The sequence below is a fragment of the Rattus rattus genome, chromosome 5, assembly GCF_011064425.1.
Source record: "Rattus rattus isolate New Zealand chromosome 5, Rrattus_CSIRO_v1, whole genome shotgun sequence".
NCBI classification, from domain to species: Eukaryota; Metazoa; Chordata; class Mammalia; order Rodentia; family Muridae; genus Rattus; species Rattus rattus.
The window spans coordinates 64,977,084-64,992,090 of record NC_046158.1 but is presented as its reverse complement, the minus strand read 5'-3'; the positions used below and the strand labels follow the sequence as shown (position 1 = coordinate 64,992,090).

The 15,007-nt window shown below is 45.5% G+C and overlaps 1 protein-coding gene across 2 annotated transcripts in view; it reads right to left on the bottom strand.

The window, feature by feature from the left end:
• Positions 1–208: 208 nt before the first annotated feature.
• Positions 209–15,007, bottom strand: part of Agbl2 (ATP/GTP binding protein like 2) — a 36,179-nt gene continuing 21,380 nt past the window's right edge. Inside the window, exons 10-18 of one of the 2 annotated variants that reach the window (XM_032903625.1) lie at positions 13,754–13,910; positions 12,791–12,917; positions 11,085–11,185; positions 9,591–9,721; positions 7,666–7,732; positions 6,960–7,082; positions 6,400–6,507; positions 3,942–4,019; positions 209–1,084 (exon numbers count right to left, since the gene is read on the bottom strand). In XM_032903625.1, the coding sequence (XP_032759516.1) occupies positions 911–1,084; positions 3,942–4,019; positions 6,400–6,507; positions 6,960–7,082; positions 7,666–7,732; positions 9,591–9,721; positions 11,085–11,185; positions 12,791–12,917; positions 13,754–13,910 (1,066 nt within the window). In that variant the 3' untranslated portion in view covers positions 209–910. The remainder of the gene's footprint in view (positions 1,085–3,941; positions 4,020–6,399; positions 6,508–6,959; positions 7,083–7,665; positions 7,733–9,590; positions 9,722–11,084; positions 11,186–12,790; positions 12,918–13,753; positions 13,911–15,007) is intronic. The other variant, XM_032903624.1, reaches the window with a different exon arrangement.

Here is a 15,007-nt window from a genome sequence, read left to right as displayed (position 1 = left end):
CTTCAACTCATGGTTTCTGCCTCCCATGTGCTAGCCTTGCAATGTGAGCTACCACACTCATCTGAGCGACTCTTCTTTAATGGGACTCTGGATTCTGACATGACATGTAGCCGGAAGACCGTGTTTGGTGCTTATGAAGGATCAAGGAAAACCAATGGCTGGTGTATAACTTAAGATTATGTAGCAAAAAAAATCAAGGAGAAGTAACTCGAGAGAAAGAATTTTAATCACTGAGTTAAAAATTTACACAACCTTGTTGAACATAATATAAACAACATTAAATTTTAAGAAACACATGTAATTTTTTCTGTAGAGGAATGCCTTACTTTGAGCAAGCCTGATATAACCACAGTCTGACTGGTCAGTCACCATTTGGAAACTGCCACACAAGACTTTTTCATATGGCACATTCCCAAAACACATTTAAAACAGCTTAATCTTTTAAAAACTGATTTGCATCTAACTTTTAGAGAGAACATCTATTGGTTAAAATGAGGTATATATATAGTGTTCTGTCTTTTTATGAGTACAGGCTTCAGCTTTCAATAAAGGCTTTTCTATACATCAAAATATAATCTCATCTAAGGAAAAAACTACCAAATTCACAAGGTAACAAGACACGTATCTAAGGAGAGTGCCCAGTGGAAGTCCAGAGTGCAGGTCAGTGGGTGGTGAGTGTGAAACACAGTACACCGCAAATAGTTTCCACTCCATCTGTAGATTTCCCCCTTATAAAATGTGCATGACCCACAACCTTTTCAAAAGAGCTAGAGACACAGTTCAATGGTAAAGCACTTGCCTAGTACGCTCAGTGCCCCATGTTTGTTCCCCAGCATTTCATACAAAACAAAACAACAAAACTACCCAAAACCTTCAGAGGAAGCCCCCGTGTGCCACAGCAGAAGCACACCTATGGGTATGTGTATATATGCAAGGACGGGTACCCCGCCATGGCAGCATGGTCCTTCCTCGAGGCAGAGTATCTAGTCTTAGGCCAGTTTGGCTTCACATCTGGAGCTGGCCCTAGGCTGGAGTTTGTGCTTCTCTTTGGAGAGCATGATGCTGTAAAGCCTGGCTTCTTACTCTGCACAAACAAGATAAAAGAGTTGAATTCACTTTCTGTTGCAATTTCTAAGTTATCGTTAGGCTTGACGTTGGTCTTACTGGTAAGAGTTAGAAACGTTTGCATTTCCTCCCCAAACACCAAAATGATCAACACTACTGCAGGGTAGAGATGAATCCACAAAGTAGAGGTCTATATGGGCAACAGTGGATCCGGGAAGTGGAAGGACTGTTTTCTATATGCTGCCTGTCAACACTACACAAAGAAAGGAAGACCTAGTGTGTCAAGATGGCTGCCCCACATTTCCAACTCTGATATCTGGCATGCTGTGGTAGCTAAACTGCGTTCCTGCTAGAAAAAGACTCCACAGGAAATTCCAGAAGATGGAATAACGATTGAAGTCTGCCTGGCAGCCATCCTGCTCATTGACATCAACAGGATTCACTTTCACGCTTCAGGCTGGCTGGCGTGTTTTAGTCGCATATGATTTTGTTACCTATGGGCTTGGAGCAATGACTAATGACTGAATGTGGAGGAAAGACATGCTCACCACTTACTGCTCTGCTGCAACTTTCTTGAGTTTGGTGTTTTTATTCACTAAAAAAAAATAAGATCTGTATTTTATCTGAAATAAAATATTTCACCTATAATAAAATAAAATAAAATAGAAATAAAGTGAATGCTTTTACTGTGCGTTTGGACGTGCACCAGAAGGAGTCAGATCTCCTGGGATGGATGGCCACAAGCCTTCATGTGGGTGCTTCCGGTCCTCTGGAAGACCAACAAATGCTCTTAACTGCTGAGCCAGCTCTCTATGCCATAATATTTTTTTTTGTTTCTATTTATTTATTTACTTTTGGTTTTTTTGAGACAGGGTCTCTCTACATAGCCCTGGCTGTCCTGGAACTCCTTATGTGACCAGGCTGGCCTCGAACTCAGAGATCCCCCTATGTCTATCTCCTGGGGACTGAGACTAAAGGCTTGTGCCCTGCACTCAGATTTCACTGTTATTATCTCTGAAACAAGGTCTTTCTGTGTAGCTTTAGACGATCTTAGATTCACTGCCTGGCCCCACACTTGTGATCCTTCTGCCTCAGCCTTGGGCTTCACTTTGTACTACTCCACGGCGATCTATGTCTGGTCAATCCTGTTTGTGAGAGTCTCACACTTCAGGTCCTCCTGAAGACTTGGACAGGAAACGAGAGCATCCACACAAGAACTAACCTGTGCAAAATACTTGTAAAACATCAGAGACTTCACATTGGGAGGACTGATCCTTGTATGCCCAATTTACCTCAGCAAATGCAGTGTTTCTCCAACTTTGTTCTACCCAGACAAACATGAGGGATGTCCTCCTGGCATACCCAGGGCTACATAAAGAGCTACATAAAGCTAAGCCACACTTTTCTCCTTTTGTGAGACAGAGCCTCACTAGTACAAGTGAGCTAGAATTGCAGGTGTGTCCTACCTCATGCACCTAACTCAGGGCTATTTAGAAGGAAAACTCACGGCTATTTAGAAGGACTAAACTCACTGGGTGTTGCTGTCTCTAAGTCCAAATGGGCATGAGAGGTAATATCACTAATTCTATTGTTTTTAGAAAAGCAAAAACCTTACTACTACCCTTTGAACATGGCCCTATCTCCTCTGAATCTCACTGTGTTGGTGTTGGGAGGTAGGACCTTTTGAGCTCACTCAAGAATTTTAATTCTAACAGAGCTGGGCTACTTTGTGGGATTGTATTAATTACTGGGGAAAAAAAAAACCTGTTATATGGTGGGGCTGCTATACCAGAGATAGTGGTCCATGCTCTTCGTCCTAGCACTTGGAGCACTTGGGAGGCAGGGACAGGCACCAGCCTGGTCCAGACAGTGAGTCCCAGGACGGCCAGAGCTATGCAGAGAGACCCTGTCTCAAGAACAAAACAAAACAACCAAGCCAAACCCAAACAGAAGCAGAAAGCGAGGCTCCTGCTCATCTTCTGGTTCTTTGCACGCGCCCTCTGTTTCTTCTAGTGGGAGAGGATGCAGCACGAGGCACTCGCTACATGGGACCATCTCGGAATCTGCTCTCCAGAAACATGAACTAAACAAAACCTTCTGTCTATAAATTACCTAGGCCCAGGCATTCTGGGCCTAGCAACATAGACTGCACAACCCATTTACACACCAGTTTTGAGTGATCACTGTCAATGCTGGCTATGAGGCACACGTACCAACCGTGACATTCCCTGTATCAACGTTACATACCCAGGGTCACTGTTTCAACTGACATACTGCCATGGAGCTACGAGATGATGGCAGCCTGAGAGATATTTGTTAACATTAAGTTCTAGATATCCAGATTTGAGCTCTGTGTGAGCCTTTCCTAGTCCTGTCCTATGGGGGCTGTGCCCCGGAGTGGCCACGTGGTTCGAGCCTGAGGGCACAAATTACCCTTGACGTTCACCTGGGCAGAGCAAACCTGAGAAGGGAACACTGGACAACAGCACCCCTCATCCAAATCACACAATATATAAGAAAATTAATTCAGCTGGGTGTGGCGGTACACACCTATAATTTTAGCAGTTGGGTGGGGGCAGAGGCAGGAAGAGGGTCAAAAGTCCACGAGACCAGCCAGGTCTATATAACGAGTTTCAGGCTAGCAGGGGCTATGTGTTGAGAACCTGTTTTAAACAAAACAAAAATGCACTATAATACACACACACACACACACACACACACACACACACACACACACACACACACACACACACACATGCACGCACACACACACACCCACGCACTCATACACTCACACACACACACACACGCACTAAAACAAGAAAGGAAAAGGTAACTAAAATTAACTGTTGTGTATGCAAAAATGAGGGAAGTACCTGAGTTATTTCTTTAGTCTTAGGGCTGGTCAGTGGTGCATCCAAGGAGGTACCTTTCTCTCTTCCACTTAACTGTGTCTAAAATAAATGAATACATCCTCGCTAAGTTCTCTTTGTGAACACGGTGGGTATCCTGAAAGCACATTAGTCCTGTGACTTTTGTTCACATGTGTTGACTCATGGGAACAATGTACCACAAAAGGCAAGGCAGAGCACACACAAGTCACAACTCAGAAGAGGAGAACCAGTGTTTATTCAGTGCCCACTACATGCCCAGTACTTTTCAGTGTCCCACCTAGTGCTGAACCACCACAGACTGATGTTAGCACCTCAGTATTTCAGTTCCTGGCTGATTGAGTAATTCAGACCAGAGAGAGTTCTCAGGCATGCTTAGAATTTCAGGGTTTTTTTCCTTCTGATTTTGGAATATGTGCCTATATATAACAAGATATCTTAGAGATGGGATCCCAGTGTAAACATAAAATTTATTGTTTCGCATGTGCTCCTTATACATGTGGCCTGAAGGTATTTTGTATATGTGCTGTGTGTAGTGTATGTGTATGAATGACAGTATGTGTTGGCCAGAGTGACACCAGGTGTGAAGTTTCATTCTAAACCTGGAGGTCATCGATTCACTAGACTGGCTGGTTGGCAAGGCCCTGCACTGCTATTACAGTGTCTGCTGCCACACCTGGCTTTATGCAGTACCAGAGACCCGTGATCAGCTCCTTGGGCTCCCACAGTAAAGACTACCCACTGAACCATCTCCCCAGCCCTTGCCTGAAGATAATTTTACATAATAAAACAATTTATTATATGTTGTGTGTGTGTGTGTGTGTGTGTGTGTGTGTGTGTGTGTGTGTGTAATTGGGCAAGTTATATCCATGGCACATGTGTGGAGGTCAGAGAACAACTTTTGGGAGTTATTTTTCCTTCTACTGTGGACTCTGGAAACCAAATTTAGGTTGCAAGTTTGCACAACAAACACTTATTCCTTGAGCATTCCAGTGGCTTTTATATAATGGAATGGAATTTTCCAATCATAGAGTTAGTCTCTCAAAAAGTGTCAGGTTTTTGGGGCTGGAGTGGGGCTGGAATTTGAAGAGACTTCAAAGCGTGTGCTCTTGACAATTATTTCAGACATAGTAGTTTTCAATGTTCATCTGAGATAGTTGTACCCTGGGGGCTTTCCCTGGAATAGTGCAGTTGGAACTCACTGGGCTTACTGCATTGCTGTAATAACAGAATAGCATTCAATACAAAGAAGGTTCATTTTTCTATCCAGTCTGCTGTGTGTGTGTGTGTGTGTGTGTGTGTTTTACTAGGAATTAAACCTAAGACTTTGAGCATGGCAGGCAAGTACCCTATAGCTGAGCTAATAATCCTAGTCCTTTTTCAACATTTTCTTTCTAAAAAGCTTTTTTAAAATATCTTTGATATATGTGTGTGTATGCATAAATATCTCTGTGTGTGTGTGTGTGTGTGTGTGTGTGTGTGTGTGTGTGTGTGTGTGTGTGTGTGTATCATGTGTGCACAAGTGTCATGGGAGACCAGAAGAGGCATTAGATCCTCTGGAGCTGAAGTTATAGATGGTTGTGAGCCCCCTGGTGTGGGTGCTAGGAACTGAACTCAGGTCCTCTACAAGAACAGCAGGCTCTTTACTGCTGAGCCATCTTTCCAGGACCAACTCCTCCATAGTTTGAAGGGTCTTTCTAAGTTACCCAAACCCGCCTTGAATTTGTGGTCCTTCTGCCCTAGACCCTCCCAGGAGCTGGTATTACAGGCCTATGTCACAATGCCTGGTTGAGAAAACAATTTTTAAAGCAGTGCTGAGAACTGAACTCAGGTTCAGTTCTGAGAACTGAACTCAGGTTCAGTGCTGAGAACCAGGCAAGTTTCCTACTACTGAGCTGTCTATTCATTCTCTGAAATCTCCCCTTTCCCCATCCCTGTTTGATACTAGGTCTCAGGTGGAATGTGTTGGTCCCCTGCTGCTACTTCCCAAGTGCTGGGATTATAGTCATGTGGCAATCCTGTGAGAATCAAGGACTTCAGCTCTGAGACTCTAAGTTCTGACAACTGTCTGGGTGCCCCCTCTCCGCGTATCTCTCTCTGCAGCATCTGAACCTTCTGAGGAAAGGATGGCATCTTGTTCACCTCTGCACGTCTTGGTGTCCAGTAAAGGACCTGCCGTACGGTAGGCATGGGGCAGAGTCTGCTAATGTGTGGGTGTGTGAATGGATGCTTGTATGGTTAAGAAGAGCAGCCTCTTTTTATGTTCTTGATATAAAATCACAAATCATCAATATTTGATATAAGATTCCAGTTTTTAATCCAAAGCATCCTTTTCCACCTCCAGGTGACATCATGGCCACTGTGCTCTTCACCTAGTGGGACTGACGTGCTAATTGGAGAAATCAAAGAATCCGTGTGACCAAGAGTCAAGCGAAAATACTACCTCATTGAGCCTCGGCTTTTCACTTCTCCTTATTGAAGGGCTAGAATTCTCTGGACTTTTCAAAAAAGTGGGCTGCTTTTGCAGAGTAGAAGCAAATCTTGCCCTTCCCTACAAGGATTGAGTGAGAACTTTTTCAGTTGATCCATCCCTTAGCTACCCAGTCAAACACTCTTGAAAGCATTCTCTCTTTAGAAAGCAAGAGTCTGGGCAGGGTGGCCACTGGTGGGTACGGAACCTACAAACAAGGTGGAGAGGGGGCTCCCTCCTGACCCTCATCTCAACCGCCCGGCCACTCTAGCTGAGCCTGACTAACACACCCCAACTCTACCTCTTTCCTGAGGAAGCAGTTTTAGTCATGAGCTGGTTCTGCCGTGCCTGGGCTGAGGCTGAAATCTGCTCAGACTCGTCCGAGGACCTGAGGAAGTGCTCTGACCTCAAAATAGAAAGCATCCCTGCTTCCCGCTGCCCCTTCTAGTGTGGGTTAAACTCTAGCCCTGTCTCCTGCTTTGTCTATGAAACATGAGCAGCAGAAGCAGATGTAGGCAGCAGGGACCGCTTACTGGGGCATTTTCTGTTAACTTTAACTCCCGCATCAAGTAATTCTTCTGGTACTGCTCATTCCGCTGTTTTCTAGTCTGAAGTCTCTTCTTTTTTGGATTCTTTAACACCATCTTCTGATGCAGCTGTTTCAGAAATCACAGAGAAACTGGTCAGAAGGGGTGGCAGTTACGCCCGTCCTCACGCACAATCTTCAGGTAACAGTCTGCGAGTGTGGTAGCCTGTCATGTGGGCCTTGCTCGTTGGTTTGGAGAATGGGCCAATAGCTCGACCACTTTTCCAGAGACTGTTCCCTGACTGAACATGCCTGTGTCCCGTGGATGTGGACAATGCGCAAATGTGGGTCATTTACGACACAAGACCAGATGACAGGATAACAGGGTCAGGTCAGAATCGCTCTGACCACTGACACGTGGCTACAATATTCGGCCTGGTGTTACTGTAAAGAAACTCCAGCAATTAAGCAAGAAGCATATAAATGACACGGTGAAATACTCTGCGATAGGGCAGTATTCCAATTTTCTCTTTGGGTCACTGGTGACTGAAACCAGGAAGCCACTCATGGTAGACAAATGCCTTCCTCCTGAACGGCACCCTGGGACTATGGCGATGTTTCCTGAAGCGGTTGGAACATTTCCCCAATTACGTGGTGTTGTGGTGTATAAAGGTTTGCTGTTTCGGTGTGTACAAGAGTCAGCACTCTCTCACCTCATCCGCTATGCTCAGGAGACGAATGGGAGGGCCATCCGAGAGGGAGCTGTCCGAGCCGCTCGTGCTGGTACCAAAAGGGGAACACAGAGACACAGGGAAGAGCTGTTATCAAGAGGCAGAGGCTCTGTACTAAGGAGTTCACAATCAGTACACAAAGCAAAGGCTGACCAGATGGGCAAAGGTGACCTGGCCGAGGTGGGAGGGACCGTGGGACAGCCAGTGTGCAGTCCTAGGCAACGGGATTCCCCTGAGAACGGAGGCTTCTCCTTCATTTCCTTTTAGATGGTATTAAAGGTGATGCTATCATCTTTATTTAATAATCAGCAGGCTAAACACCATAAAAATTACTTCAAGAACGGTTAGCCAGGTGTAGTGGTGCACAGCTCTAACACCAGCACTTGGAACACAGAAGCGGGAAGATGGCAACGGGAAACCCCATCTCAATAGAGAAAAAACAAGCCGGATGTGTTGGTGTGGATCTCTAAATCCCAGCATCCTGGAGGCAGAGGCCAGTGGGTTTCTCTGAATTGGAGGCCATCCTGGTTTACATAGTGAATTCCAGGCCAGTCAGGTGTACGATGTGAGATCCTGTCTCAAAAATGCCAAGCAACAAACAAACACACAAAAAAGAAAGGAAGGGGGCGAGGGGAGAGAAATAACACAGAGAGAAATTTGAGGGGTCTAGAGATATGGTTCAGGGATCAAGAGTACTGGCTGCTCTTTTGGGGGACCCGAGCTCAGTTCCCAGTGCCCTTCCCTCCATTTTGCTCCCTCTCCTCAGGGCCTCGGTGTGCAACAAGGAGTCCCACCACATCGGAGCAGGAAGGAAGCCCTGCTGTCTGTCATCTGACTTCCAATAAGCTGCTATCAAAGGCTTCTCCAGTCAAGGAGGAGCCCTCAAGGCTGCTGGACATTAGGCCCTGTAGTTCCTTTATAGATAATGGACTACTTTAGCAAATGGATAGCAAGGCATTAGCTGTAATATGCTCTAGAAAATGCCAATCATGTGTACACACAGAGAACTATCTCACCATTGCTAGCCCGCCTTTATGTGCAATTGTGGGAGTGGACAGGTAGAACCCCAGAGAGCCTTGTGGCATCTGACTTTCTGGTAGAGAAGCTGGCCAACCATTCCTTTTGTTTCTTAGCTAAATAGGTCAGTGTTCCTGCTGAGTCAGCACAGTGAAAGTCTGGCTGTCTCTGCTATTGGTTCTCCTGGGCACCATGTATCAGTGAGCTGACATACACAGGACATTTTGTTTTTCAGGCTGTAAATAGAGAAGGGCTGGTACAGTGGGCTGAGGAGGGGAAGGGTAATGAGTTCTCAGGCGTCTCAGATTCCACTTGGACCCACTCCTGCATCCTAAAATCAGGCAGGTCATCCACAAAGGTACTGTCAGGGCCAGAACAATGGAGAAGACAAGGAAGAAGGTAGTTTTTATAGTCCACCACAGGCTCTTGTAACTCTGAGGTTTCTGGGTTCACATAGAGGTGTCTTTCCTCTCCAGGCTTTCCTGGAACTTACTATGTATAGCAGGCTGGCCTTGTACCTACAGAAATATGCCTACATCTCCCTCCAGAGTGCTACCACACTTGGCCTAGGTCTCAGGACATGGATAGACTCTTAAATTGCACAGACATGCTTTTAATCCAGCAGAGGTAGACAGATGAGATCCAGACCAGCCAGGGTGATACAGTAAGACCTTGTCTCAAAATAGATAGATGACAGATAGATAGATAGATAGATAGATAGATAGATAGATAGATAGATAGATAAAAATAAATAAACAAGAGGACATGGTGTCACATAAATGTAAACCAGGCTTTCCTTAAACTCCCAGTCCCCCTACAGCTGTCTCCCAAGTACTGGGATCAAGGATGTATTACCAATCCCTGATTTTCTTTGAAATGAAGTTTGTTACCTGGATTCAATGTCAGACAAAGGAATGTCACTCCAGTTTCCTTCTAAATCCATATCTTGTCCAAAGTTATTCAACTTTTTGTGGATTTCCTGTTGTAAGAGTTCCTTAAGCTCTTGTAGACACTGAGTGTACTGCAGTAGAGGGAAAGACAGTTTTATCAGCTATTCACAAAACGGCCTGGATTGTATACTGAAAGGTACTTAATTTACTGTTGGGGTAAGCTGCAATTCCTTCTACTAAGGACAGGTGATTTACATAGGCTATAAAAGTAAAACTAGTTTAAAGCAGATCCATGAGCACTGACTTAGCCACTTTCCTCTGTAGCTCACTTTTGCAATTGTCTCATTTATTTTCCTAAGTTGCAAACAAAGTGTAGTGGCTTGAAAGAAAATGGCCCCCACAGGCTTATTGGGAGTGGCGCTATTCAGAGGTGTGGCTTTGTTGGGGGAAGTGCGGTACTCACTCCCTGCTGCCTTCAGATCAAGATGTAGAGCTCTCAGCTCCTTTTCCAGCACCAGGTCTTTCTGCATGGACACTGCTATGCTTCCCACCATAGTCATAATGGCCTCAACCTCTAAGCCAGCCCCAAGTAAATGTTTTCCTTTATTAGAGTTGCCGTGGTTCTGGTGTCTCTTCACAGCAATAAAACCCTGACTAAGGCAGAAGGAACAGTCCCACTGGTGTTGTTCTGACTTTGGGCCATAGTGAGTGCGGTCTGGACACAGGCATAGCTCAGTAGAAGAGGCCTTGCCTCACATGAGTGAGGAGGCCTGGTGTCCCATCTCCAGCACCACAAGTGGAGGGGATGTGCTGGTTAAACAGCCCTCTCACTCTTTATCGAGCTTTGTGTCCAGGGCGGGGCAGGCACATCAAGCCAACACTTGAACAGGAACGTGAGAGCTGGGTCATCATGGGCACACACACTTCCAAACTGAGCAAAGGACTGAGGAAGAGCCACTGGAAAGAGATCCAAAGGAAACCTTCATGTTCAAGACAGGCAAGCTTGAGCACGCTTGCAGTAAAGGGGTGAAATGGGTGAGAGAATCGGGGATCCAGAAAAGAAAGAACAACTAGTGAGGCCTCAGCCTACTTAGGCAAGCCACAGGGCATGCACAGTGCAGAGGGCAGGATCAGTCTTACAAAGGGAGCATGCTGTGTGTGCCGTTCTTCTGAACTAGAAGAAAAGGAAGTATGGCCCTGTAAGTTAGGGGAGGGTGCCAAAGGATGTTCTTGTCTCTCTAGGTGGATGATCAAGGGTTACCATTTGTTAGCCAATCACAGGTTAGGGTTTTGTTTTCTCTGGTGGTTAAAAGACAGATATATATATATATATATATATATATATATATATGTGTGTGTGTGCGTGTGTGTGTATATAAATATGTATATATATATGTATACATATATATATGTATATGTATATATGATTCTGGTCCCATGTGAAACTCAGCAGAGTAGTGGTACAACAAACACTTCTTGAAACTCCACTTTTACCTTGGTTTGGTCAGGATCACAGAAATCCAGAATAGTGTCACAGACATGATAACCTAGGGACTTCAAGTCCTCAATGGTAAAGTGAGTATCTCTTTTACTACCTGGAAAAAAAATCAGCATTTCTTATTAATTATTTTTTTAAACTAGAGATGGAGAGATGGCTTAGCAGTGAAGAGCATTTGTTGCTCTTCCTGAGAATCCAGGGTAGGGTCCCTGCACCCACGAGGTAGCTTACAATCAGCCAAAACTCCAGTTCCAGGGGAGCCAGTGCCTGGATTCTGCATGCAGTGCATGCACATGATGTAGGCAGCACACACATAAATATAAAAATAAAAAAAATTAATTATGTGTAGGTTTCTGTGCACATAAACACATGTGCCCAGGAGACCAGACGCATTGACTCCTTGAGCTGGAGTTAGAGGCAGTCATGGGCTGCCTGACATTGGAGTTAGGATTGAATGACATCGGTGTTAGGATTGAATCTAGGTCCTCTGCAGGAGTGGTGAGCATTCTTAGCCAGTGATAGCTCTCCAGCCCTAAATCTTTTATTTTAAAATATTCATATTTATTTATGAATATAAACTTTTCATATATTCCTGCACCATGAATATTTGGTGACTTGGGAGGTCAGAAGAGGGTGTCACTGGGGTTGGGGATTTAGCTCAGTGGTAGAGCGCTTGCCTAGGAAGCGCAAGGCCCTGGGTTCGGTCCCCAGCTCCGAAAAAAAGAACCAAAAAAAAGAAGAGGGTGTCAGATCCCCTGGAACTGGAATTACTGATGGTTGTTAGCACAAGGGGGCTAGGAATTGAACCCAGATTCTCTCCAAGAACAGTGCTCTTAACACGTAAGCCATCTTCCCAATTTCCTAAATCTTATTGGCTAAGTGTAAATCTAATCTGTGAACAGCTTTTTAGAAAAATACCATTCCTCCAAGGGCTGGGGAGATGGCTCAGCATTAATAGTGCTTCCACAGGACCCAAGATTGGTGCCAGTACCCACATTGGGTCATGCACAACTGCGTGCACCGGCATACGCACACACACATACACACACATACATACACACGGCACACATTAACATCACACCACACACACACACACACACACACACACACACACACACACTGTACAGACATACGCAATACACATGAATAAAAATAAAAGTTAAATATCACCTCTTATTCTAGAACAGAGTATTCTGATAGCTCTCCTAGCTTTGGTTTGGTTCAGAAGAATCTTTGACAGTAAAACAGTTATCCATTATAATGGAATATCAAGTTCTTTTAAAATTATTCTGGCTTTACTTTGTGGTGGGTGCTGCCTAGTAGAGCAGTATTTACAGTCTGGTGTCATTGCCATCACTGGGAGGGAATACGAGCTTCAAAGAAGTTGGGCAACTGAGCAGGGTCACAGAGTAATAAACGCAGCGGAAGCCCAAAGCTAACCTTCCCGATTCCAGGCCTTGAGCAAACACTACGGAGTGCCGCTCAGTGAAGCGCTGTAGCCCACATTCGTGTCTGGGGTACCGAAGGCCAGCAAGGAAGTCCTTCTCGGGGTTGGGGATTTAGCTCAGTGGTAGAGCGCTTGCCTAGCAAGCGCAAGGCCCTGGGTTCGGTCCCCAGCTCCGAAAAAAAGAAAAGGAAAGAAAAGAAAAAAAAAAGGAAGTCCTTCTCAGCCCAGCCTCCCCGAGCCCGGCCTCCCTCTTACCCAGGGTGGACCCGCCAAAGGTGGACTCCATGGTGTAGCTGTTGATGATGCCCATCCGCCACATCACGACTCTTCCTGTTCCTTCTTTGCATTTTTGGACCTTAAAGTTACAGCTGTCGAAAGAGAACTAGAGAGAGACCCGCACTCTCTGTTAATTATACAAACCAGCAAGTACGAGATGTCTCAGAGTCATTAGGACGAAAACTAGAGTGTTTCCTTGGGTCTTCTAACGTGTTATTCCCTAAAGCACATTCCATCAAGGCGCTGATTCTGAACAATAAAAAAGGCGGTAGCAGGTGAGGGGCTCAGCGGTTGCCTGGGCGGGGAGATAACAGCCCTCTCCGCATTTAATGTGGACTTCCAAGGCAAAGGAACAGATGACTCTGCTGTCCCGCCTCATTTCCCTCCTACCCCAGAGCATCTCGCCAGATGAGGATCCCGGGGATCTGGGACACTGGCACGCTTTGCCATCAGGTGCTAGCCGGCTTTTCTAAGTCTTTTCTTGACATATAAACCCCAATTTTTTTTTTCAACCCTCTGGTCTCCACTGTTTAAATACTGGGATTATATTTGTGTGTTCCCCATTGGCTCTATAATTTATTTATTTTTTGGCACAAAATATGAACTTTCAGATCTAGGTTTTCCTCCAAATATATTTTCCCCTTTGGCTCTTGAGACAGGGTTTCTCTGTGTAATGACCCTAGCTGTCCCGGAACTTACTCTGTAGATCAGGCTGGTCTTGAACTCACGGAACTCTGCCTTCCACATGCTGTGATTAGAGGCAGTGTGCCATGACTACCTGTCATCTAAATGTGATTTCTGATTTATGTTTCTTACCCCCACAGTCTCTGACTAGAGCTCTCTCCATCTCTGTGGTGGTAATCTTTTCCCTAGGAGCCTGATGTCTGCCTTTGCCTTTCCTGCCCAGGTCGGCTGTCCTCACCGAGGCTGGAGCAGGCTTACCTTGTCTGGCGCATTCTTGCTCAACATTAAAGGAAAGACCCGCTCATGAAGCCAGTGCTTGCGGTTGTTGCTATGACAGCCATACAGGAAGATGTTGTTCTTGCGGCTGTGCCCATGGAAATCACAATATAAGAGGACCTCTCTTTCTTCCAGAAGTCTATTGAGGGACAGACAAAGGGTGCAGTGGACATCCAGACTCAGGAGATTAAATCACTTGCTTATCTATGGTCACCGAATCAGTCAATAGTAAAAGCAATCCTCATACATTGACCAATCACAACCCTTCTCACATCTGGTCACACGGGTGTGCTTAGGAACTTGTATTCAGATGTGCTATGTGTTCGCTTCTAGTTGAATGGAAGCTCTTTCAGGATGGGAACTATTACCTGAGAGCTTCAAGCTGCTTTCACACAGGCTTGAAAAATGCAGACCAATTCGTTACGTTCTCTTCTTTAGGAGCAACATACGGTGATATCGGGGCACTCAGTTTCTGAGTCAGAATACCTGTGTTCAAACGCCTACCCTGTTGCTTACTGGCTCTGAGACCCTGTTCAAGTCATTTAACAGCTTGGGAACCCAATTTCCTTATTGTATACAACAGTGGACGCTGACCATGTGTAATCTCCTAGGAGGGGCCATGGGGAGGGTGAACAGGCCACCGTGTGAAGCACTGATTATAGTGCCCGTCCCTTCATACTTACACACTGTTAGCTTGGTTATGATTAGTTCCATAGGAACAGTAAAATGGCCCTGGCCTTTCCCATCCAATTGTTTGACTTAAAAATAAAACAGCGGAGCCCAGCACAGGGGCACAGCCTTTACCGCCAGCGGAGGAAAGCAAACCTCTGTAGTATGAGACCAGTCTGGTCTATGCAGGGAATCCCACACCAGACCTTCCATCAGAAACAAACATGGAATAAACGGCCCGGAGAGATGGCGCAGTTGGTAGGGTGTTCATTCTGTGAGCTGAGTACCCATGTAAAAGGCTCAATGAGGAGAGGATGGGCAGGGGTCCCAGGGGCTTGATAGCCAGCCAGCCCGGCCAGAGCAGGAAGCTCTAGGTTCAGGGAGAGTTTCCGTCTCAAAACATAAGATGAGATTGAGAACATGGCCCAGTGACAGAGTGCTTGCCCCTCCATCATGCGCTAATTCAATTCCAGGGACTGGGTGGCTGGGTGGCAAGTGACCTGGCTGACATGTTGGTCTGTGCTCAGTTTTATTTTAGAGATCTGATGTGATTTAAAGGTCTGAAAA